The sequence below is a fragment of the Pundamilia nyererei genome, unplaced genomic scaffold (genome assembly GCF_000239375.1).
Source record: "Pundamilia nyererei isolate P.nyererei 1_Seehausen unplaced genomic scaffold, PunNye1.0 scaffold00043, whole genome shotgun sequence".
NCBI classification, from domain to species: Eukaryota; Metazoa; Chordata; class Actinopteri; order Cichliformes; family Cichlidae; genus Pundamilia; species Pundamilia nyererei.
Genome location: NW_005187444.1, coordinates 606,775 through 632,419, shown reverse-complemented (window position 1 = coordinate 632,419; position 25,645 = coordinate 606,775). Strand labels below are relative to the sequence as shown.

Below are 25,645 nucleotides of genomic sequence, written 5' to 3'. Positions count from 1 at the left end.
TAATAGCTGCAGTATGTGGTTTAGCAACGTCTTACTGAATGCAAGACCATCCATGAAAAGTACATCTAAAAGGGAGCACAAGTTGCTCTGGATCATGTTAGCATATGTTTTTTTTGTATGATAGATTTCTTATCCTGGATCCTGGACAGTGTTTACAGACAGTGACTTCTGGAAGTGTTCCCCAGTCAAAGCAATGGTTTCCATGTCAGAATCATGCCTGTATTTAATGCAGTGCTACCAGAGGGTCTGAAACCCATGAGTGTCCAGTATTGGGGTTTTTTGGCCTTGTCCTTTGCACACAGCGATTCTCCTGATTTTTTTGATATTGTGTTACTGCAGAGGATGAAATATTCAGAGTCTTAGCAATTTCATTATGAGGAAGGTTACTCTGAAATGGCTCCGCTATTTGTAGATGCAGTTTTTTTTTCCAGATTAATAAGCCTCTGCCCATCTTTCCTTCTGAGAAACTCTCTAAGTTGCTCTTCCTTCCTTCTACCACTTCCTTTTCCAGCCTTTTGTTGCTCTGTCCCACTTTTTTACTCAGAAAGTGTGGCGACATCAAATTCATAAATACCTATTTTTCAGTGACACAGTAAAAAGTCTCAGTTTAAATATCTATTTTTTCTATGTTTTGTTGTGAAAAATGTGATTACAAGAAATCACTGCGTTTTTACACAGCAACCCTTTTTTTGATTGGGGTTGTAATTTTATTTTCCAGTTTTAAATCACCTACCATCTCTAAGTGATTGTCCATAGACTCCGTTTAAAAATCACAGGAGGTAAAATATCAGGTATGTATTAGGGAGCATACTGCACAGACTGCCTCATGGAAGAAGCAGTGTGTTGTGAATGCCTGTGTATGTTTGACTGCAGTACCCGAAGCCCACAGTGCCATCAGGCCTTTAAAAAGGGAACTGCTACTTTCTCATAGACTCCCTTCCTTCCTCGTCTCACGTTCCCTTTTGGTTTCCACTTCTTTCTCAGACACATATATAATTATATATAACCGTATTTTCCATGACGTTTCGGTGAAGCATTTGCACGTTACAAAGGTGTCGCGGACAAATTAGGTTCAGTTTACCCTCAGAATATATTGCTGCTTTATGTCCCATGTGCCCGTGTGCGTCAACGTTTCTGTGCGCGCCAGAGGAGAGGCTGAAATCTGGAAAGACATATCTGGACATATAAGGAAGGTTAACAAAACGCGTGGGGTCTAAATGAATATACCACTAAATGGACGAATTGCGTATGTGACGTGATAGAACACGGCACACACGCCCAGGCAAACACACAGCTTTACCACACACACTTGAGTAGGACACCGGGCAGAGTGCGTTCCGCTGATCATCTCCGTCCCTCCCTCCAGCAATCGGATTGCCTGTGCCACTGACGACAGCCAGTCACACAGTACCGAGAGTGTGCTGTGGAGAGACTGCATCAGGGAGCTGTGCGCTTGGATCGGGAGCAGTGCGTGGGAGTTGTTCTCTACCTGCCATTTGCATTCCTTCTTTATTCTCATCGGACGAGTTCGGGCTCACAAGGAGCCCCATTACCAAGGGAGGATCGCGCTGTATGTGCGCGTTTGTGTGGGTTATCTGTTTTAACTACTGCTATCGTCTCAGAACTGCAGCAGTGCCGTTTTGGAGAAAGTCGTTGGAAATCAGCAGGAAACGGCTGCCTGGTGTCTGTTCTCCCTTGTCATCTTTTAAAGCTATCTATCAAGGAGATGGACTTGAGATAGTGCGTCTCAGTTTAAGTGTTGGTGGCTGGGAGTTGCCGTCGGGAAGAAATGCGAAAGGATGCTTGGAAGCAGTGAGGGCTACAGCAGGTGAGTATTTGGTTAATAAAGCCAGTGAAATAAAATAAAATACATTTAGGAAAAACTGTTTTTAAAATAAATCAATCAATAAATAAATAAAATAATGCAGATACATTTCGGTTTCCGTGCTTATGTCACTGCGGTTTAATGTGGGGTGAGGCCAAGATTTTAGAGAGGTGGATAGTATGCAGCCAAACCCTGGTCTCCCCCTGGCTACTTTGAAGAAAACATCCATCAAATATGTGAATTCTAGTGCGCTAGTGGCGACATCAGTTCATAAGAGAGGTTTATTTGTAACTCCAAGGAGCGCTTTCCGATGTCAAATCAACAATATACATATACACATATATTCCTGCAAGTCCCAAATGATAAGGACAGAATTTGTTGACAGGACAGAAAAGCAAACGGGGACTTGAGTGTGATTAGGCGCGTCCTCTGCAGGTATCAGAACATCCAATAAAGACACATTCCAAATTCATTTAGAGTTTTGTTATCGGTGCACATTTTAAATCTGCTTTTCTGCTCATTTCTGCGTGTCCGTGTGCTCGTCGGAGAGGACGAAAGCTTAAAGCATTAATCAAATTTAATTGTCCCGCGAATGTGTGCGTGTGTGTGTGTTTGTGTTCGTGAGAGAGAGAGAGAGGCAGAACATGGACTGTGTGTGTGTGTAGGGAGGTGAGTGAATTGCAAAATGTTATCTTCATCTAGCCTTTATTTGACCACGTATAGGCTCTGCTGAGATAACATTTGTCATTGTGTTGAAGTGTGAGGCAGTCGTGATCCTCCCTCCTATGCCATTTTATTCATCTGCAAAGATGGCTATCTGTTAAATGGGCAGCGTATAAAAAGCAAGCAGGCTTCTGCAGCGGTGTGGTGGTGCATTTCTTTTTTTCTTTTTTGTGAAACGACTTGGGACTCTTTGTTTTCAACTAGACTACAGACGTGGGATCTATATATAGCACCAATTGCGACGAAACAGTCCACAAGATGAAACTTGTGCGTTTATGGTGCCACACTCCATCTGTTGTTTGTTATTAGAGGCTGCATTTTTAGGGAATGTGACAGCGGCCCCTGAATGTCTTCCCGCTTTATTGTGCAGGACAGCCTATTATAATGTGTGTACTGTTATATGCATATAATTCTCACAAAAGCTGTTGAGGCAGAGCATCAGAAGACTCTGTGATGCTGTGCCTGCAGACATTCATAAAGTGCTGTAGCTCTATTGGTTATAAATAGCCGGAAGGAGCGGACAGCCAGCTCGAACAGGAGCAGCCTCCAGTCGTTCCATCAGCAGCAACAGCAGCAGCACAGCTTCTCTGGCATTATCTGGGCGCACAATCTAACGTGATAGATAGGGGGTACACTGAGATATCACACAGCCACAAGGGTGTGGCACCTGTATGTGTGTGGGTGAGTGGGGGGCTTTGGTTGGATGGTCCGATGTGCTCTCCCTATCAAGGTACCTTTGTTTGCTTCTTGGACTCAGTAATGACTTTAGAGTGACCCCATTACAGTAAGTGTTTTTCTGTTTTTTGGTTCTTTTTTTAAAATCCTGCCCTGTGGTTGTTAATTTTATCCCTAGGCTTAAAGCCCTATTTCTGTCATGTTTTACTGTTTTTTGTTTTCATTGATGATTGGCACACTGCTGACTCAATCATAGCTGCTTTGCAGCAGTTAAGAGGCTCCTGAAGTGTGTGATCCGCTTTGTCCAGACGCCCCGGCTGCCTTCATTAAACAAATGTGCAGCCACTGACCTTGACTATCTACATTTTTTTCAGTAGGATTAACCTCTTTGCCCTACAGTACAGTAGGCTACGACACACATGTAGAAAACACTCCTCTCCATTCTGGCCTACAAATGCATGCTGCTGTTGGCATGCAGTATTGAATTACAACGTGCTGATCAATGTTTGCAATAAGCTAAATCTCTACATAGCGGGCAGTATAATACAGAGTATCAGATATCACAGGAAAATCTTGATCCTCGTAACACCATTATATTTCAGTGAAGAATGGTTATGTCTTAGTAGCCCATGCTTGAAATGTAACCAGATATAGACAGAGAATGGAACAGTAAACTAATGAGATCAGACTGAAATATGTGTGCAGCATTATTCATTCATGGTAGAGATCAGCCTCATCATAGACAGCAGACTGGGACAGAGAAGCAGTCAAGACAAAGTGGGTGGTGATGGTGTGGACCATGATGTTAGTGTATGATGACTGATCACAGGCTTGCTTTCTCACAACACACTAAGTGACCAATAGTGAGTGGATTTATGATGTGTTAACATGTATCCTGGAGACACTCATCCTGGGTGTAAAGCTAACACCTACCGCATTGACAAGGTGTTTATTAGCTCCCAGTTGTGAGGCCACGGTGCCCACATAATGCTAGGATGGCAGCGCTGAGACTTTTCACATGAGACTGCAATTACGTTGTTTTTATAAGCCCCCGGCTGTCGTTCCACTTTTTGCCCGAGGCTGGGTGGTGTGGTTATAAAAGATCTGTAGTGGGATCATAGTGGCTATTTGATGGGAGGAGGAAGCATCTTGTTCACATGTCACTTTTGTCCTTGGCTGATATCTTTAGAAGTGGGTAAGGAGAAGGAACAGCTATATGTGCTGTCAAAAACTCATGAGCATTTTTATTCTCGCTTTTGTAGTTTCAGCAGTGCAATCACTTTCATGTAAGTATTTCCATCTATTGGGAAAGTGTCCCAGACAGCATAGCAGAGGTGCTGGAAACAGCTCCTCAACAGTGTCAACAGCAATCTATTTCTTTTCTTTCCCATAAGGCTAACCTGCCCAAGTCAAACGCAACTTATGAAATGCAGTGTAATTTTTTTTATAATGTAGCAGCTGGCTGCCATGTAGGGGCTGTGTCTCATTGCAGATTTAAACTACTTTTATGTGTTACACTCTGTGTTTGTGTTTCTTTGCAGTTGTGCACATATTATATATTTACTGGTCTTGTGGTGGTGCAGTGTCAGGGTTTGTTAAAAAACTCCAAAAAGTTAAAGAAGCACATGTTTAATGTGTTACGTTACTATAAAAAACGTTCTTTAGAATATCTGTTAATTTATTCTGAATTTCTACAATTCTTACTGTAAATGATTTACTGTAAAAGATATTTGAGGATATGTGGCCCTTGCTGTGCCCTCAAGTTTACCACGATAGGGCGATTGTTATGCCTTTTGGTCAAAGGTCAGTAGTTAGTGCATAGTCTGATTAAGTTACATAAGCAAAGTGATAAATAAGTTCAAAGTTAAGAAATATTCTAAGTAATTCATGCTAAAAACAGTTAAAATGTATGGATTCGAAATTTGCTCAGAGTGAGACATCGTTATCACAAGCGATCTTTGTATTGTATGTGCGGAAACGGGAGCGAGGGAGCGCTCTGACTATTCACATATCTTTGACGTGTTTTCTCCGTTAATTCCGTGAAAAGTGCTTCGGCAGTATTAAAAGAGTGAACGAGTTCATGTACACGCTTGTACCTTGGGAAACGTTCGTCTTTGTGAATATTAATGTGTTAAGAAACAACTTTTATATGTGTTTACCTGGAGTGAACTGCGATGCTAATGTAACGCACGTGTTAAGCTAGGCTAATCTTTAAGTTTGTCATTAAGATGTGTATTAGCTAGCAATTTATTTTCACTTTCTGTATATTTCAGTTACAAATAAGAAATAGCAAGGAGAAGCCTTGAGAGAGATAAGGCTTTAAAGAATCTTCATTAAAAGCAAGCCTTGTGTGGAAGATCTCGTCTATTTTGTTCGCTAGCTGTCTAGCGTCACATGGTCATGTGTGGTAAGGGCAGCATAGCGATCGTGGCTCAAGAGTTGGGAGTTTGCCTTGTAATCGGAAGGTTGCCGGTTTGAGTCCAGGCTTGGCCAGTCTCGGTCGTTGTGTCCTTGGGCAAGACACTTCACCCGTTGCTTACTGGAGGTGGTCGGAGGGCCCGGTGGTGCCACTGTCGGGCCAGCCGCGCCTCTGTCAGTGCGCCCCAGGGTGGCTATAGCTTGCCAATGCCATCACCAGTGTGTGAATGGGTGGATGACTGGTTGTGTAAAGCGCTTTGGGGTCCTTAGGGACTAGTAAAGCGCTATACAAATACAGGCCATTTACCATTTTAGTGAAAATGGCTTTCACTGTGTCGCATCTGATTTCACATTTGTAATTCTAATTGCATTGCCCTTAATCCTGCGATGGTAGAAACATTAACGTGATTATTGTGCACACTAATCCAGAATTTACACCAAAATGGAAACCATTTATTTGTCACATCACAGATACCTGTCACAAAGCTGCAACTACCATACACTTAATATGCAGAAATGCACGGGTTTCGAGTCTTGATGTGTGAATTCTAACAGACAATATTCACATCCTGCTGTGACTTGGCTTTTATGTTAATATTTAACTGCATGACATATCTTTCATGGCTCATTGCAATCAAAAGCAGGAAACTAAAGAGAAAATTAATGCAAATAAGCAGCCAATGGATGCTTTAAAACTCGGATAAGCAACATATTTTTGTCGTCTGAGAAAAAACACCCCCAAAAAATTGGATATTACATTTTGTTTCCATACTGTATTTCAAGTGACCCGAGAGGGAATGCAGGGGTGTGGTTTGTGCAGTTCTACATAAAGTAGCATAAAAGCAAAGTATCTGAAAAGACTGGGGTTTTAATTTTTTTTGAAGTCTGAAGTCAGGATTTACTTATTTCCAGAGTGCATGAAGCACATGTTTGTGCCCGTGTTAGTCAGGTGGGAGAGGTTTAGAATGGAGGGGGGTAGATACCTATCAATTTCAGGCTGTTTTAGATTTCTGCCCACTGCTTACTCCTTAAGTAAAATGTCATTGTAGTGTACAATCTTGTTAGAGGCATGTCAGAGGCATGTGTAAATGTCATGCATTTACATTAGCCTGTGGGGTTCATTAACATTTAAAGAATTCGCGTTTGAAAAAAAAATCAGACAAGTGCAGCTAATTCTGATCTACTTCACAGCGGTGTGAAAAATGGCTTTAGGGAAATTCTCCAAAGGGGTTTTCAGAGAACCATTTTGTGCTTGTGTGTCTTCACAAGGTCTTCACAAAGAGGTGGGATTTTGAATGGCAACAAGCAGTCAAAATTGATTGCATGCCTACCATCAACTTTTATTAAATATTTGGATTTCAATAACAATTTAGCCTTTATTGATGCCAGATGAAGCTATTGGTCAAAGGTTTGTATTTGCTAAGGATTTTTACCAACCCTGTGGAGTGGAGTCATGAATGATGAAAGAGTAATGAAACTCTGTTGCCAGGAAGCCTTAAACACTCACCTCTTGGACGACTGCGTGTAAATGCCACTCTCCTAAACTGTTAGTGGGCTCTAAATTATGTTGACTGAGTGAGCTGATGGCCTAAGACTGACAGCTTTGGATGGGACTTTGGGGTGAAAACATCCGATCAGAAGTCAGTCAAGGTAGCCTCAGCCATTGAAAACGTACTCCATAGTTTCACTTATTTACAGCTTATAGTCATATGGCAAACGGGTGATCTAGTGTATAGCTACGCTGCGCACTATATATACTTTTATGGAGAATAATGGTTACATTTTAGGTGTATCAGCAGGCCACAAAACACACTGAACCGGGATCATCGAAAATGTGATGTTTTTGACATGTAAATTCCCTGTCCGTAGTTTAAGCCGTCTTCCCTTCTTTTCCAGTTGTAGACAATGGATATTATTGACCCATTTGATAATGTCACATGCATTCATGGCTGGAGTTTGAATAAATGGTGTAGCAGCGCTGATGATTACTATTGTGAGGCAAAATTACAATATGTTGCATCTTTCTATTCAATGCAGCAATTCAAACAGTGCTATTTGGTGGCAATTTGAAACACAATTGTGATACAAAAGCAGCTCCACTTTCACAGCCTCACTTGAATGGAGCATATGATATTTTTCATAAGTGGGAACAAGATTTGTGTTTGTGCCCCACCTCCCTGATGTAATGGCTGTTAAAATAGCCCATTGAGATTCAGAGTTCAGAGTCCGGTGTTTAGGTGCAGTGCTAGTACTCTCGACTCTCTTCCCTCTGTCTAGTAGGCTGACTGAGGAAGTACTTAGAAACGGAGTTGTCATTTGCACCCAACCTGCTACATGTCTCCTGTGATTTCAAATTGATGTAGTAGCGTTAAAGTCACGTCTTCAAAAAAAGAATATTTTGGCTAGTGCTGAGCTCATTTCAACAACAATACAGATCTTCTTTTACATTATGGTTGGGCAAATGGTGATCAGTGATTGGCAGAGTTCATTGTTGGTTTTTTAAGGATGTTTTTTAAGGATTTTTTTGTGTGTAGTTTTTAGCTGAAAAACTGGATTTAACTCAAAGCATAATTGCAGTATAGCAACATGTGGTGGTGGTGCCTCCTTCCTTTTTGTTGTGAAGTGTTGAGAGTTGTACACAAACACTGATTCACCAGGTTTGACTGACAGATGTAGTGCCATGCAGACCCTTTTAAATACATGTGTATGAGTTCATAAACTATGCCAGAGCTTGTGCTAAGAAAGAGCCATGTGCTGTTATCTTTTTACCAACAATATTGTGTAGTAAAGGTTTTCCCTTTATCTGATAATTGAAGCCTTTAAACTGTCGGTATTGTGCATTTTGACATGGAAATAGAGTAGATACAATACAATCTAATAGGTTAGTTCTGGTTAACTGGTTGTTGAACTGGCTGGTTGGAAAATGTTGCCATATTTTTCAAAGCTACTTTACATTGAGATAGTGAGCTCTGAATAAGGTGTTTCTGATTTTGCATTGTTTTTCTTTGTATTTGATGGGCCTTGACAAGTTAAAATCGCCATTAAAAGCCACTAATCCCATTAGGATTCATTAAGAAAGTGACACCTTAGTGCCAAAGTATAGAGAGGCTATCCTCCATGACACATGGATTAAAGTGACTCAAGATAATTCAAGTATTTTAATGTGCTTCAAGTCCATTATCCCTCCCTTTCGTGAGATCAGTGTAGCTGCTTTTTATCCATTGACAGTCTGTTCCCATTCATCATGTGATTCAAGAAAACAGGGGCCTTGCTTTGAGGTATAAGGGGGAGCAGCTTTTAGTTCCCTAAAAGCTCCCCTCGTTCATCTCTTTGGTGCTCTACCTCCATCTTACTCTTTCAGTTTAACTTCCCTAAAAGCTCTCTCAGTCTGGTTTGTCTCTCTGTTTCCCTTCCTCACTACGACTTTCTTTTACCCTCTGGCTGTTAACAGAGAGCGAGAGAGAGAGAGAATAACCGAACAATGTAACAACGAACTGCTAATATTGTTGAAGGAGGATAGGGAAAGTGCAGGGAGGAAACAAGAGGTCAGATTTCAGGTTATCGACCAGACTGAGTGGCATGAAGAGATGTTGTTTTGCTAGACACGAAGAGGCAGTAATAATCCCACCTACAGTTAGACTCCTGCACGGTGCTATCTCGCATCTCGTAGAAATTCTGAGACTTTGCATTCACGTTTAAATCTTTTTCAATCAGGCCCCGAAGTCAGTTGACATGTAGGATACTGAAAGTCTATCTTTAGCAGGAAAAACGCATATAAATGTTGCAGTTTGGCATTTTAACACCGTATTCTGATGTGACAGACAGTTCAGCAGCTGTTTCCTTTTAGTCCTTTAAGCCTAAACATGCCGGAAGTCTAAAAATGATACAAGAGAGAAATCCAGGATTTTCAAGGTGGACTTGTTTTATTTTTAATTCTTTTTCCCTAGACATCATTATTATTTTCTTTAAATAAAGACACTCTCACAAGCTTTATGGTTTTGATAATATTTTACATCTGGAGCATGTATTTTAATTTCAGTTTCTGCCATTCTTCAAAACTGAGGGAGAGAAGAAAGGTCAGTTTAACTGGCAAAATGGTGACGGTAGCATTCGGGTGGATGGGGAGGGTGAGACTGATGAAAGAGCCGTGCAGAGATCAAAGATGAGAAAATGAAATGGCATTTGACCTTGTTGGATGCCGGCGTGTGTTGCGCTGCCACAGAAGTGCAAAGTAGTTTGGGAACCTGTGGGAATTAGGAGGGGAAAGAGATCAGGTCTGAGGAGCACTGATGTGGTGTGAGAGGATGGTCCAGACAATTTAACCCACACATCTCATAACTGACTTAGAAAACGGTGCAAAAGGTGAGCAGAAATGATTTTGATGAGAAAATGAATAAAATTCAAATACATTCGAGAAATAGACGGGATAATTTTCATCTCACATAATTCTTACTTTTGAGATTAGAACATTAAAACCCTTTATCACCCAATTATCATGTATGCCACTCATCTTTTCAGCTTTCAAAAACCACTTGAATTTTGTCTCTAACACAAACGGTAATGAAGTTACGTAGGTTTAAAGACCTTGAAAAGTGGGCAGAAGGTTAAAAAAATAAAATAAATTATAACAGGCTCTAAAAATTAAAGAAGCTAGTGTTCCCTTTACCTGTGACAGACAAAAAAGTCATGATCAGAGGTTCTGTCAAGTTAATCAGATGACTAAAAGTTAATTTGGTTATAGATGAATTAACTTTTTGAATGACTGATTATTTATTTTGCCTGTAAAACAGCATTGTAACAACTTGCTACAGTTTGTTTTTGTCAAACACATTTTAACACTAATAATAAGTGGAAATACAGTGAAAAGTAAAATTATGTATATGAGAAATGTCCAGTACAGTTAACTGGTTATGAGACCGTTTCCGTTTCAAATAGCGAATTAACTTGTCAATAAAATCTGCTGTGGATTTTTTTTTCCACAGCGGGAAAATGCTTATTGGTTAAGTAATGGCTCATCTTATCTGATCCCTTCAGCTGGTTCTGTAAATAAAAATGTGTTTCTCAATCCAGATTGAACATATAAAGTGAATAAAAAAACCCCCCAAAAAACAGGATTTTACAGCACAGTTGGCTTCATTTCAGCAATTACATGTCCTCTGTAAATGGCATACAAGTTACATGACGACAAGAATAACATGACAAGAGTACAAAGATGAAATTCTAAAACGTGTGTCCACAAGCGTCTGCCTGTCAGCGTGCTTCAACATAGGCACTGCTCTTTGCAGGGAAACAAAGGAAACAGACAGCCATTCTCATTAATTAAGGCATGAGTGGCAGAAGGGATCTCACCTCCTAACTCTGCAGATTGAGGCTGGATGTGCTTTGATATCAGTTGCACTCAAATATAATGAGGCTTTCTTTTCCTAGTGTTAAGATATATTAATCTACGTATAGTGTACATGAAATTCTACAAATTTAAGTCAGTTGTAGGAGTTATTATTGAAGAATAAGAAAACGAAAGGAATCTGGTGCTAATGTCTGTAACTTCTTTGAAGAACAAGCATTGAAGAGGTTTGCAGTGTCTTTGCCAACCTTAAAGCCATCTGCTATTACTGTACTGGGTCACCTTGTCATTGATCCATGTATAGCATGTGAAATACCTAGATTGTCTTTCTGAAAGTAAGATTTTGTTCCCTCTAGTACCCCTAGGATTAGCAGAAGAATAGAGATGTGATTCTCTTTCTTTTCACTATCTCTATGACCTCGTCTTACTACACAAAAGCAAAGATATGGAATGGGAGGATACAAGGACAGCTCAGATGAGTAATTTTGCCTTTAATTGCTTGAACCTCCCCAGAGTGCTATTGCTTAAGTACTCCAAAACTGTTGTTGTTTTCCTCCACATAATCTTTGTTTATATGAAGGTCAGCATTTTTCTCTAAGCTTCTTATGAGAGAATTTGGAGCAGGTGGATTGTTCAGAGAGATGAGACAATGCTCCCCTGCTGGAGTTGAGAGTGAGAGCGATCTGCCCCCTTTTTCCATCCACCGCAGTAACTTTACAAAGTGTCTTCCCAGCCCATCTCAACCATCTTATGCGCAATAGTCTTTGTTTTATTTGGGGGAGGGGGTTTCAGCTTAGACCTCATTTCTCAGTCTATATCAATAGCGTCATTATGTGAGGTTTTATCTGGCTAATTAAGGCTTCATCTTTCTGGGCAATCTCTCAGAGGACATGGATTAAGCTCCCCTATCTCTGCTCTGAAGCCACTGTGGGGATGACCAGACCTGTTCAATCCTTCGTGGATTGTGGCTAGAGAGAAAACAGACCAACATTGTAGCTGTGGCCATCTAAATAGAGTTTCTTTTCCCAAATAATGCAGTGAATTGCTACTATTAGCTTTAAAGTTCATGTGTAGTTTTATGTCAACTGATACAAACAAGCCCATCCACCTCTGCGTTCTTTAAAATGAATGTGCGTTGAGCCATCATCTCAAAACAAGAGGAAAATAGAATGAAGTGTTGCATAGATTTTAAATTAGAGATAAATGAAACTGTGTGGTTTTTGTTTTGTTATTTTAGGGAGAGGCTAGTTCATTGTGTGCGTTTGCTGGTAAAAGACTGAAGACTGAACGACTGGTGAATCATTTTGCACGTATAAAAATAGATAAATGATCTAATACCATTTTAGCTGTTCAATTGATAGCCATCCATTCATGGTCACTAATTACAGTAGGCTAAATCATTTATCTTGTGTGAACAAGGTTCTCCCACTGGTATGGCATAGGTTCTTTTTCATGGTGCTAGAAATAGCAAATAAACTCCCCATTGTGTGTCTTTCTCACTGTTGATGTTTTTCCTTTTTTGCCTTTGCTCCACAGAGTATGGGTTATCAGGATAGAAAGCTCTACCTTAACAAGTATATGTTAACATCCGTCCCATCTGTGGTGAAGGGATCAGATTAATAGCAATGTCCATCCATCCATCCATTGGCTTCTGCTTATCCTTTTCAGGGTCGCGGGGGGCGCTGGAGCCTATCCCAGCTGTCATAGGGTGAGAGGCAGGGTACACCCTGGACAGGTCGCCAGTCTGTCGCAGGGCCAACACACAGGGACACACAACCATTCGCACTCACATTCATTCGAACATTCACACCTAGTGACAATTTGGATTATCCAATTAACCTATCCCCACAAGCTGCATGTCTTTGGACGGTGGGAGGAAGCCGGAGTACCCGGAGGGAACCCACGCAAACACGGGGAGAACATGCAAACTCCACACAGAAAGACCCCGGCCTGGTGTTGGAATTGAACTCAGGACCTTCTTGCTGTGCGGCAACAGTGCTAACCACCGTGCCACCGTGCTGCAATGTAACAAAGGAATAATAAAATGGAGCTTAAGATTTTATGGTTTATTTTATGGTAAAACTGTAAGAATAAATGTGTTTTCAGGGCAGTGTATAAGATGTCAGGTGTATTTATCAGGAGAAAGCTGCGTTGTTGGTCTAATCAGCTGTAGCCTTTTGACAATTAATTTAGAGCCATCTAGAGTTTGCTTTGTCTGCATAGAGAATCAAATGATTTGTTTTATTCAAAGCACTGATCCAGAGTCACTGGTTTCCAGTGCAAAAACAGTACTTAATGAATATCAAATACGCTGTTGCTCTGAGTTCCTGCTCATTAAAGTTTAGTACTGAAAATGACCAGATGAAAGTCTGCATCAACACTCATTAAAACAAATGCCAGAATTCCCTTCCCATATAAAGAAACTGTTAATAGGGAAACTGCACTGTGCAGATCTGTCACTATTTTGGGAGGTTAAATCTACCATTTGACTTTTCCCATACTGCTGTGGAAAAGGTGAAAAAATACCATTTTGTCATGCCGCATAAACACAGTCTGCATGAGAGCATTGAAATAACTGACTGTCACAGTTCTTATACCGTACTTCTGTTTTTTGATAAAGCGCTCGTGAGTCAGTGTTTTGTCTGAGCCCTTGCCATTATAGGAAATAAATCCCAAATGAGGAAAATGAAGTTATTTCTCACAGGCAGTTGGTGCATTTGACAGCCATTAATCAAGAATTGTGTAAAAGTTTAAAAAAAATCTGTTTCTTTTTGTTTGTTTTATTTTTTTGTGTTTCCATTGAAGGTCAAATTGTATCTACAATCTTGTACTTTAGGAATTTGCAAATGAACACACTAGGTCTCAAGTCAATGAAATCCTCTTCTTCATGATGCTATACAGAAATGAAGATCTAAAAGAACTAAGCCATTTCAAAAATGAAAAAAAAAAAAAAAAAAAAACCTGAGCCAGGGTTGAGGACGGGGAAACAGCTTATTACCTATTTTCGTTGAATCATATCACAAATATGATGGCGAATGTGAAATGTAAATACTGGAACTAGATGGAAGCTGTGGGTGACAGATTCTGTGATTATTGCTTTTGTCTGTTTGTTGCTCGAGTTATACGTTATTGAATAGCGGTTGCTATAGTAGCAGGAATTCAATAATAATTCCTTTTTTAGTTAGAATAAATACAAATTATAGAAAAGAAACATGAGACTTTAAAGCCCCATTATATCCACCACTGCCATAGCCAACAGTGGTACATTCCAAATCCACGTGTTGTTTCATCTAGTTGTATCATGCACTTTTAAATTTTGTGTCTTTGTGCAGGTGCTGCTCCCAAGTTGAAGACACAAGTATAGGATTATGTCGGTTTTTCAACACCATTTCAATGATATATTCTTGTAGACGCTTGGAAATTTCCAGAGGGAGATATTGCAACCGCTTTAAAAGATTAGATTTTCTGGAAAAAGCTTCTGATTTTGACTTCTACCACTGTACTAGCACTTATGGAAAGGTTTTATTAAAATATGGATTTTAAAGGTCACCTTTATGATGGTATTTTGTAATTTAGAGATGAGATACCCCTGTAGTATTTGAGATAGAAAATACAAAGACTTTCGATATACTTTTCCTACATTTCACTATAGATGAAAGTTGATAAGATTATGTATTATTTTGGATATTTAACAATGACACGATAAAGATATTGGAGAACCAAAGAGATCATCAGTCAGCTCCACCTTGCCAATACATAAAAAGAAATCTTAGGCATTGGGAACTATCTCAAAGTACGGTGCTTTTTTGCCCCCACTCTAATCCCTGCTGGAAATAGTTGGAGCTACACTGAGACTGTGAGAACAGAAAATTAAGGCAGTTTTGGAAATTAGACATGGATGAAGTACTTTGAACATATTTGAGTATTTATGTTAAGCAATTGCAATCCATCAGCAAACACTAATGTATGCTTTATTGATTAAAATCTTCTGTCATCTCAACTCACGCCAAGCAGTTACAAAGATTTATGGCGTCTTCCTTCCTACCCAACCCTCTATTACACAGTAAGTCTGATTAAGCACACTGTGCAAATTGTGTTGGCAATATCATAATCTTTTTTAATACTGCTAAGTTCATCTCAACTTGACATATATTTCCTGGTGACTGCAAGTTGTAAAAACAAAAGTCCTGACACACAATAATGGGTTTTGTAAACAACTCCTGTGTGGTTGGAGCTTCACTAATATAGGCCATTCCCTACTACATTGTGCAACAACAGTACCCTCTAAAGTCTGATCCCGGTGCATTAGTTGGGGATTTTATGCATGAGGGTCAACTCTCTATCCACTAATTACAGCTCGTTTCCCTTTAAAAGCCGTTATTGTGAGCTGCAGGCACAGCTAAGCAAAAGGGACATTTTCTTCGCCACACTGGGAAGAAAGCCTTCAGATGCCAGTCACAATTAAAGTCAATATAGCCGAGAGCCTCTCCACACTGTGCCCGTCATACTTCCTAGCAGCTGATAAAATATGCCCTTAATTATTCATTACGAGATGAAGGCATGTTTCCATGTTGACTTCTTTAATTGAAGAACCAGTGCAGTTTTCAGTCTATTCGAGGCTATTAAGGCTACGTATTTGGGGAAGTTGATATACTAGTTGTTCCATAAGCCTGCAAAGGAGCTCACCAACAAACAGATTACCCCCACCCGCAACACACTCTGAGGGTAACTGCCAAATCTGCTCACTTCATCTGAGGGGAAAAAATTATTCACTCACAAATTTAGTGAGAAGAGCAATATGTTCATCCCCCTCGCAAATCGTTCATTTACCCTCCCTCTAACCTTGAATAAATTTCGGAAGCTATTCAGTAGGGTCCTTATGTTGAATTTTACAATTTTAACATCTTCACCTTCTAAATAACGATTCTTCCCCCATAGCACTACTTGAGGACAGTTTTGATTTGCATAAGTACTGTCATTCTCAAATTAAATCATACACTATGTCTTGGCAAATGCTTATGCGCCATAGAAGAGGTAAGGGCTTGATTCAGCTCCATAATATTAACCCATCACTCAAGAATGATTAATTCAGAGCAAAAATGTGGATTATTCAAATAGGTTTGGATGTTCTGGCAGGATATGTGATTGAGCTGACAGGGATTTTGTTTGTTTCCAATTCTAAATGTCCTTCAGCTTGCTGTTATCGATCAACTGGTGTATATCTAAAAAGTATATATAAAAAATTATATATACTTTTTACAGCTTTATCTTTGAAAACTTTACCTTTTACATCTCAAACCTTTAGATGAAAGCACTGTAACGAAACATTAATATTCATAAATAAAACTTTGTGCATAATAACAACAAACAAATGACGAACTCTAAAGAAAGAATATTCAGGATTTGAAGTTTCCTTTCAATGAAAATTGGATGGATGGATGATTACATAACTAAATGTTTTCATGGTGTCTGATGAGCATTGGGAGACCTGTTTATTCGCCTAAGCTCATTTGTTTTTTGCACATCATCCTGCAAATTCATTACAAGAATATTGGTGAGATTTCAGTGTTTTTTGCTCATCAGTAGCCAAGGAAACAGTTTCTTTGTTTCTGGATAAGAAGAGCAAATTAGTCCATAACAGACAAAGTGCACCTAAACTACAGGTTATCTCAATTGGTCAGTTTGAGCTCATACTACTCAGTGCATGTTTACCCTATTTTGCAAAAACTCACAGCATGTTTTTCATTCAGCAAATCAAACAGAAGACCTTTTGGGATATTATCCGTGAAACTTAATTGCCTCGAGCACTATTTTGTTTACTAAACCAATGCAAAAGTTGATCAAGAAAAACTTTAATACAAATTCAGTTTGTCTGCTAATAGCATGCTACATTCAGTGGTTATTATTTGCCCTCACATATGAGCTACAATTTCAATAATAACAACAATAACTCATCCATTTTCTTTTTTTTCCTTTTATGTTCTTTTTCTTCTTCTTATCTAGCTCAATTTCCTGCCTCCTATTCCATTTTGGGCACTAGGTTAAACTTCCTACATGTGCATTTACATTGGTACCGCTAGCTTGAGCTATACTCTCACTGTACTAATACTATTTCTGCTGATTATCATTATCATTATTATTTTATTGCTGTTGTTGCCTTCATTGTTAGTCTCCCAGTTTATTTTAACATGATGTAATGAACCACATGGTTACTCGTGTATTAATCATGTATCCATAATCGATAAAACAATTGATTGACTTATTTATGAGCATCAGATTTAAGTTTGTAAACTATTTACCCCCAATTGAAACAAATAGTGTTTATCCAAAAATTGTATACAGCGATATATCAAGTTCTGCTGACTGTGGAAAAAAACAATGGTTCTGGCCCATTGCTTCAAACAGACTTTCTCAAGTACCTCACGGGGCCTTGTTAGTGCAGACTTGCTCTCAGTCTTCCAAACTACACAAAGTAGAACAGGCCAGGTTCAGCTCCAACACTAAAACACTCATATGAAATCAGTATTCTGTATGAAACCTAAAGCCTTGTGACCTTCAGCAGTTAGTGCTTCTTCTACTTTTATTGCAATGTCTGCATTGTTTTCAGTTTGGCTTCTGGAGCTCGGGGTGTTGGCTTCTCCTGTGTTGCTGGGAGAAGAGCCCACGTGTAGATGTGTGCGACCCTGACTTAGTTGCTTCGAGCCCTGGAGTCTCTGTCAGCAAAAGAAATCAAGACTCAAAATGGGGTCCACAACATTAGCTAACAAAGTGATAAAGGCTATGTTAAGTGGTTGCCACATCTTTGCTGTACATTTGTCTAATTGGCTAACCATTTGAAAAGTTAAACACACACACAAACACACAACCCAAGTTGTTATTTATTGTGTTTCATTCTACGCTCAGTGTTTGGAGGTCAAATAAAATAAATAATAATAATGGATTTATATAGCACTTTTCAAGGCACCCAAAGCGCTTTACAATTGCATTATGCATTCACTCTCACATTCACACACTGGTGGAGGCAAGCTACAGTTGTAGCCACAGCTGCCCTGGGACAGACTGACAGAAGCAAGACTGCCATATCGCGCCATCGGCCCCTCTGGCCAACAGATGCGCTTCCCAACCCCCAGTGCCACGGTCGCCCCGTGATGGGGGGAAAAAGACATGGATAGAGTTGGAATGATATCCACTGAGCTATTTTTTCACTAATAAGTAAGTTTTTATAATCAGTTTCCCTTTTATTCATTTTGAAGTGTTGCTGGGCAGTCTGAACTGTGATATTAGTTATAAATAGCACATCACGCTTTACATTATCAGTTCATCAATATTATATCAGGATCGTCTTCTAACTGTCGGGGCTGATTTAAATAGCTCTCATATCCAAATTGCTAATGACTTCTTCCTAAAGGCCTACACATGTTTTTTCACATGATAGTTTAACTAAGCTCTAAACAGGATAACTATTAAACAACAGACATATCCAAGTGAAGTTGCTGAGTGAAAAATAGCCTACGTTCTTGTTTTTGTCAGCTTCACCGCATTTATTAGATTTTTCTGTTTTGTTTGTCAGTCTTAACAAAATATATGATGAAATAATTTGCCAAATTCAGATAATTGACATCATTATAAGTATGCTTTTAATTAGAAAATGATTTTTTTAGACCTTTTTGTGTAATTCCTCTAGGCTTAAGTTTGGCTCGTTTCCTTTTATTAATTGTTTTGGATGCTGTGAAAAACATGTGAGCTCTCATTAGTGAGTCTTATTTGAGTCTTTCCAAAATACACTTTATCTCCTTAAAAAGAATGAACAAAAAAAAAAATCACGATTCTCTGCAGAGAGCTGGCAAGCTGAATAGTTTAATAATGATAGAACATCACGATCCCTAAATTGCACACCAAACACCCAACAAAGAAAAAAGAAAATACACAATAGCCCCAGCTATGGGCCTCGATAAACTAATGTTTAATGAAACATGATTTTAAAAAATTTGACCAGAATCATTAGCTATTATTATTATTGGCTACACTGTTTTTGAAATAGATATCCCTTCTAGTTTAACAATAAGCTAATCAGTTGAACCAAACCCAAATAATATTATCTATCCAACTATAATTGTATTTTCTTTACATTGGCAACTGTCTACTATCATCAAAATCTTTTACTATGACTATAGGGCAACATCTCTAAAGTAGAGCTAAAAGTAAGGGTTTTATAAAATGATTTTTAAAAATATGTCAAAACAATAAGAATTCACTATTTATTATAAAACTGAGTTAATATCTTTCTAATTGCCCTGTTGATTGTCTTATTAAAAGGAAAAAAAAAAACATCTTTTACGAGCTGGAACAACAAAACAATCCCTTTCAATATGACTGGTCCAAGTAATCAACTTTTAATGTATAAACCCATCCCCAGTATTTTTTTTGTTTGTTTGTTTTTTTTTTTGTTTTTTTCCTTTGGTGTAAGTTTGGTCTCCTGACAGGCTTTGTGTAAGTGGCTTTTTCTTTTAATTAGAAAGTAGTTTTGTTTGCATCTTTTTTTTTTTATCAGTAAAGGCAGACTCAACATCAGAAATTCCTGTCATTCCCTATATATGCAGAATGTACTGGTAATTCTTTCCCAGTTTCCTATTTGTTGCTGTACTACAGAATGAGACATCAATGAACAGAACACTGCGCAGAAGCAATAATGACCCCTTTGAGAGGTGAAGTTCAGGAGGGACATGTCTACAGGTTTTACGGCAGAGTTTTGTCAGAACAACAGCTGGTCACTGTTGGAATTCTGCACCTCGATGCACCAACCAGCTTCTTCACCTGGATTAGGGCTTTACTGTCCATCTGTCGGGCGTCAGCTTACATTTAAGCCCTGCCATATCACAGGTTCAAACCCAGCCAACAGTGCCAGCAGGCAGCGTAGCTTCTCAATGACACAAGGTTAACAATTTTGTTCAAATTCATCCAGGACAGTGTGAGACAGATCTTACTACCACTTGCTAAAGGTCAAAAAAAACTTGTGGTTAAGATGCATTTAGTCATGGTGTCACTTTTAGTTTATGCTTTAATACCTGCAATGCTACTTGCAGTTAGAAAGCCAATAAGCATCTTAGAAGTGATTAAAGTGATAGCAGAAAGAGAATAAAACACTTTTGTCAACTTACACAAAAATATAAATTTGCAAACTATACAAAGAAAATATGACTGGAATTACTTATGCTTGATACCACTAATAGGCATCATATGAAATTGTAAACACTGGGGACAAGAGTGTGAGGGCATGTTAAAGAAGAGTAAATAGGTGGTGAAGTAAGATTCCAGTCCTTGGTCTGGCCATTAAGGATTAGACGGGCAGCTGACTAAGCGGTTTGCAGAGGAATGGGCTTTAAAGGCTTTTAACACTTTGTGCTACAGATAAGGTCAGCATCATCTTACGGATTTCCAGGAAGCTTAAAGGTATTTAACAATGGTATTTAACAAGGCTCAGAAGTGATATCTTCTGACAGGTAAACTAAAATGTGACTCGGATTACTCTGTGATGATTAGGACTTAATGACACTGATACATGCATATTCTCGAATGTGCTAATTGTTAAAAAAGGAATGATAAGATATGGAAAAGAAAATAATTTCTAGCTTGCTACAGTGCAGATGTTAAAGTTTAACGTGAACCTTTTTTTACATGAACTGGCTGAATGTTTCGGTTACTGTGTTATGATTGTAGTGCTGTACTGTTAGCTTCAGTGTGTCGAGAATCTGAAGACCATCTTTCTTTCATCTACCTGCTCTTCCTTGGGTTTTGAAAATTATTTTAAAATTGGGCTCTATATCAAAACCATAAAATGTCATATTAAACTTTACTTAATGATAGCGACTTGGACCGTGTTTTAATGCTACACTGAACTGCCTACACCTACTCCATTGTAACAGGGCACCATCTACTTTACGTATGAAGCAACATCTTCAGCATCCCAGCGGATCCTGGCATAAAGGCATTAATCTCTCTATTCATTGATCTAGTTATTACTGGTCTTGGACCAGTGAGTCCTCCTTTATTGAGCCCCACTGTCTTATTTCTCTTACATATTCATTCTTTTGAGCAGCACACCCCCTCTCACTTCACCTCAATTAATGTAATTCTCTGGGAGCTCACTGGAGTGCTGATTCGAATGAAGAACACATTCAGAATACATGCCTGTGAGGGGATGATAACACCAGATCATTAACAAAACAGAGCTGCAAATGTTTACCCATGGATAGCATTCTTCATCTTAATGTGTCCATATCTTTTCATGTTTCATTGCATATTTGCTGCTGAAGCCGTGTGCTATAAATTGTAAATTGTGCTGCAAATGACTTAGATGCATCTAAGTCATAAAAATGCAATTTCATCAAAAACTTTACTTAAATATTCAAATTTCTTATTAATATTGCCCAATCACGTGCACTGTTGGGATGTATAGAAGAGTGCAGGGACTTGTTCGGAAGCCTTACTGCAATCCACAACCTGCTGAAGTTGTAGTCAAGGAGCTTTACCAACAGGGGATTATACTTTGAATATTTCTATGATTGTGTTAACGTGTCAGTGGCATTAGGGCTGGGCATAATAGCATCTCATTGAGTGATAGCCAATATGTGATATATCCCCACAATGTAGGCCAACAGATAGAGTCTGAGCCTGTCATGAGGCCATTTTTTTTTTCATTTTTCATAGACTTCTTGCGATGTCCTATGACACACTATGTCACTCACAGGCCACTTACTTAATCAGTGTACATTAAGGAACAAGAAATATTAAGTATATCCAGAGGCAGCATGAAGCACAGCAGGTTCCGGTGCAGGTCTCTGAATTCAGACAAATTCTCAACTGTTTCTGGCATCACTTGATTACAGATGGTATCATCAAATCCCCAATCTGAACTTTGACCTCATAACTTTGACCAATAAAATGAAATTGAGCAAAGTAAATCTAACCCATTTTTTCATGATTCTACTGTCCAGTTGACTATGGGCTCACTGGGGGGAAAATTATCAGTGGCTGGTGGCCACAATAGTAGTAACAGGTTACCCCATAATTAACTGTCAAGCTGGATATCACTTATTTTTTCTTTCTACACTATCAATCTGTCAAATGTATTGTGGTCCACTGAATCTGCTGAAATATAAAGGTGCATTATCCATCTTCACAGACCTCCTGGGCATCTGGAAGAACAATCACATAACCACTCAGAAATGGACTTTTTTCTTTTTTGGTGGCTTTTGTGTGCCTCACAGAGAGACAGAAAGATTGGGAGACAGAGACGGGGAATGACACGCAATACAGAGACCAGGATGGGTTAATGTAGTGAGAACTTAGCCTTGGCATCTGAGTCGCATGCTATACCAGATGAGGTGCTGGGGATCCTAAAGACTAATTTAGAAGAAGAGATAAAACTGCATACCACTGGGAATATTCACTGTATTGTGACAACAGTGATCACACATTGACAGGCATTTCCCAGGGACATGTCTAAAGAGGAGTGCAAATTATATGTGAAATAATTTTTTTCAGCCTGTTTTTTCTTTACATTTTTTACCTCTTATTTTCATCCAACTCCTTGTGTGGTAATATAGTTCAAAATTGTTGTAGCATTAATGCTGATCACATGCTCTTTTTTTGTTTGTTTATAAATGGGTGTTCTGCTATGACACAAATGGATCATTTCATTGCTGTTAGAAAGGATAGACTCACGCTAACCAGTGGAATCAAATCAAACAGGTTTTGTTTCCTGTCTTGTACATATGTATCTCTCCATTTCTAATTCACTGATGGTCTATATTTTAACTGTGAGCAACTGTCATCCATAGCACATACGTCATAGTTGCCACCATTTTTATCTTTGATTATATCATTTTGTTACTGTTGCTCCACCCTCACACAGCAAACCCTCACACAGCAAATTTACATTTTAAGTAATAGGAAGAAAAAGACTTCAAAATACCACACTAAACCACGGATGTGCTCCGAAAAAGTTGTTACAACACAGCATGACTTGGATTACAGAAATATGTTGTTAATTCCACTAGACACGTCTCTTTGCTTTATGTCACGGAGACAGCATTGACTGATTGATTATTTGTAAGGTTTAGTGTAGATATGTTCAGGACTCCACAGCGTACACCAAGAGGGTATACAGTAGTGAAAGATGTATGTAGATTACTAGAATGATTTTGCCTTTGATTTTCTTCCTTGGATCAGTATTTTTATTCATATAACAAGGTCTCATGGACGACTGTGTATTTACAGGAGCTGCTCGGATTTAAAATACCTTTTGAAACTCTGCACTGGCAAGTTCAAGATGCAGAATTTATAATTGCATGCACATACCTTATTCCTTGTAACCTCTATTCATCTTTAGTCTGTTCATGAATATTGCAGCAGGACACACTCTCTCTACTCTTCTCTGTTCTGTTAGCATTTGTGTCGCATCAGAATGTTGTCCTTTTAGCACATGCAGTTGTTGAACTTGCCAACTGCCAGAAAATTCACATAATAACCAAAGAGAATTGTTCTGAGAGCTATTAATTCAGACTCCTGTTCTGAACATCTCCCACATATAATGTAAAATAGTAGAATTTTATCATTAAACTGCATGATGACAAATCAACTCATTGCTCAAGACTGTTAAAACTATTGTTTTAGCTCATATGTTTCAGTTTTTCACAATTTGCACTGTATTTGTCTTTTAACTGAACAGATCATCATGAACATTTTGCTATGTATCTGCGTCTCTCTAGGTAACCGATAAGATGGTGGGCAGGGAAGCGACTGGGCACAGCTACCTGGTGGCTTTCTGGCAGCCTATTCTGATTCTGATGCTGAGCACCGTCCTGTCTGGATCCACAACAGGCTGTCCATCCCGGTGTGATTGCAATGTTCAAGAGCGATCGGTGATGTGCCACCGCAAGAGACTCATAACAGTTCCTGAAGGCATTCCTGCAGAAACAAGACTGCTGGACCTCAGCAAGAACCGTATCAGAACCATTAACCCAGATGAGTTTGCCAACTGTCCCAACCTTGAACACCTGGAACTGAGTGAAAACACTATCTCCACTATTGAGCCTGGAGCATTCAACAACCTTTATGGCTTGCGAATATTGGGGCTACGTAGCAACAAGCTAAAGCTCATCCAGCTCGGTGTGTTCACAGGTCTGAGCAATCTTACACAGCTGGACATAAGTGAGAACAAGATTGTCATCCTGTTGGACTACATGTTCCAGGATTTGTATAACCTCCGCTCTTTAGAAGTGGGTGATAATGATCTGGTTTTCATCTCCCATCGAGCTTTTCATGGCCTAAGTAGTCTTGAGCACCTGAGTCTTGAGAAGTGCAACTTGTCTTCTGTGCCAACAGAGGCTTTTACCCACCTCCACAGTTTAATCACTCTCAGGCTGCGTCACCTCAATATCAATGTCATACGGGATTATTCTTTTAAACGGCTCTATCGGTTAAAAATATTGGAAATAGCAAATTGGCCATATTTGGATACGATGACCCCAAATTGCTTGTATGGATTAAATCTCACCTACCTGACGATTGCAAATGCCAACCTGACCACAATTCCTTATGTAGCCTTGCAGCACTTGGTTTATTTGCGCTTTCTCAATCTTTCATACAACCCTATCCATACCATTGAAGGAAATAAGCTCCATGATCTGCTGCGTCTGCAGGAATTTCACCTTGTGGGAGGCAGACTGGCAATGATTGAACCCTACTCTTTCCGAGGTCTAAACTACCTGAAAATACTAAATGTGTCTGGGAACTCGCTTAGTACTTTAGAGGAGTCTGCTTTCCATTCAGTTGGCAACCTGGAAACCCTGGCATTGTATGATAATCCCTTGGCCTGTGACTGTCGACTATTGTGGGTTTTCCGCCGACGCTGGAGACTGAACTTCAACAGGCAGCAGCCCACCTGTGCCTCCCCTGAGTTCGTCCAAGGCAAAGAGTTCAAAGACTTCCCAGATGTTCTGCAGCCAAACTACTTCACGTGTCGCAAGTCTAGGATTAGGGATCGCAAACCTCAGCAAAAATTTGTTGACGAGGGAGCCATTGTTCATTTTGCTTGCCAAGCAGATGGGGATCCCGCTCCAGTGATAATGTGGCGATCTCCACAGAAAAAGTTTATCACCACCAAGATGATTGGAAGGCTGTCTGTGTTGCCAGATGGTACTCTCGAAGTGCGCTATGCCCAGATTCAAGACAACGGTACATATGTGTGTATAGCTAGCAACGCAGGTGGAAATGACACCTCTCTTGCACACCTTCATATTCATAGCTATTCGCCTGACTGGCCACACCAGCCCAACAAAACATTTGCTTTCATATCCAACCAGCCGACAGAAACTGGAGCTAATGATACAAGAGTCAATGCCCCTTTCCCATTCGACATAAAGACATTGATTATTGCAACTACAATGGGATTCATCTCATTTCTTGGTGTCGTCCTCTTTTGCCTGGTACTGCTGTTCCTCTGGAGCAGAGGTAAAGGCAACACTAAACACAACATTGAGATTGAGTATGTGCCACGGAAATCAGACGCTGGCATGAGCAGCACCACAGTGGATGCTCCTCGCAAATTTAACATGAAAATGATCTAACAGAGCTGTGGAATTTATTAATTTTGAACT

The 25,645-nt window shown here is 39.4% G+C and overlaps 1 protein-coding gene across 1 annotated transcript; it reads left to right on the top strand.

The window, feature by feature from the left end:
* Positions 1–1,327: 1,327 nt before the first annotated feature.
* Positions 1,328–25,645, top strand: lingo1a (leucine rich repeat and Ig domain containing 1a). The gene is made up of 2 exons (XM_005731414.2): positions 1,328–1,828; positions 23,756–25,645. The coding sequence occupies exon 2, from the start codon at positions 23,768–23,770 to the stop codon at positions 25,613–25,615; it is 1,848 nt and encodes a 615-aa protein (XP_005731471.1). The 5' UTR covers positions 1,328–1,828; positions 23,756–23,767; the 3' UTR covers positions 25,616–25,645.

Coding starts and splice junctions, on each gene's coding strand:
- lingo1a (XM_005731414.2), top strand. CDS start 23,768: ATGGTGGGCAGGGAAGCGACTGGGCACAGCTACCTGGTGGCTTTCTGG.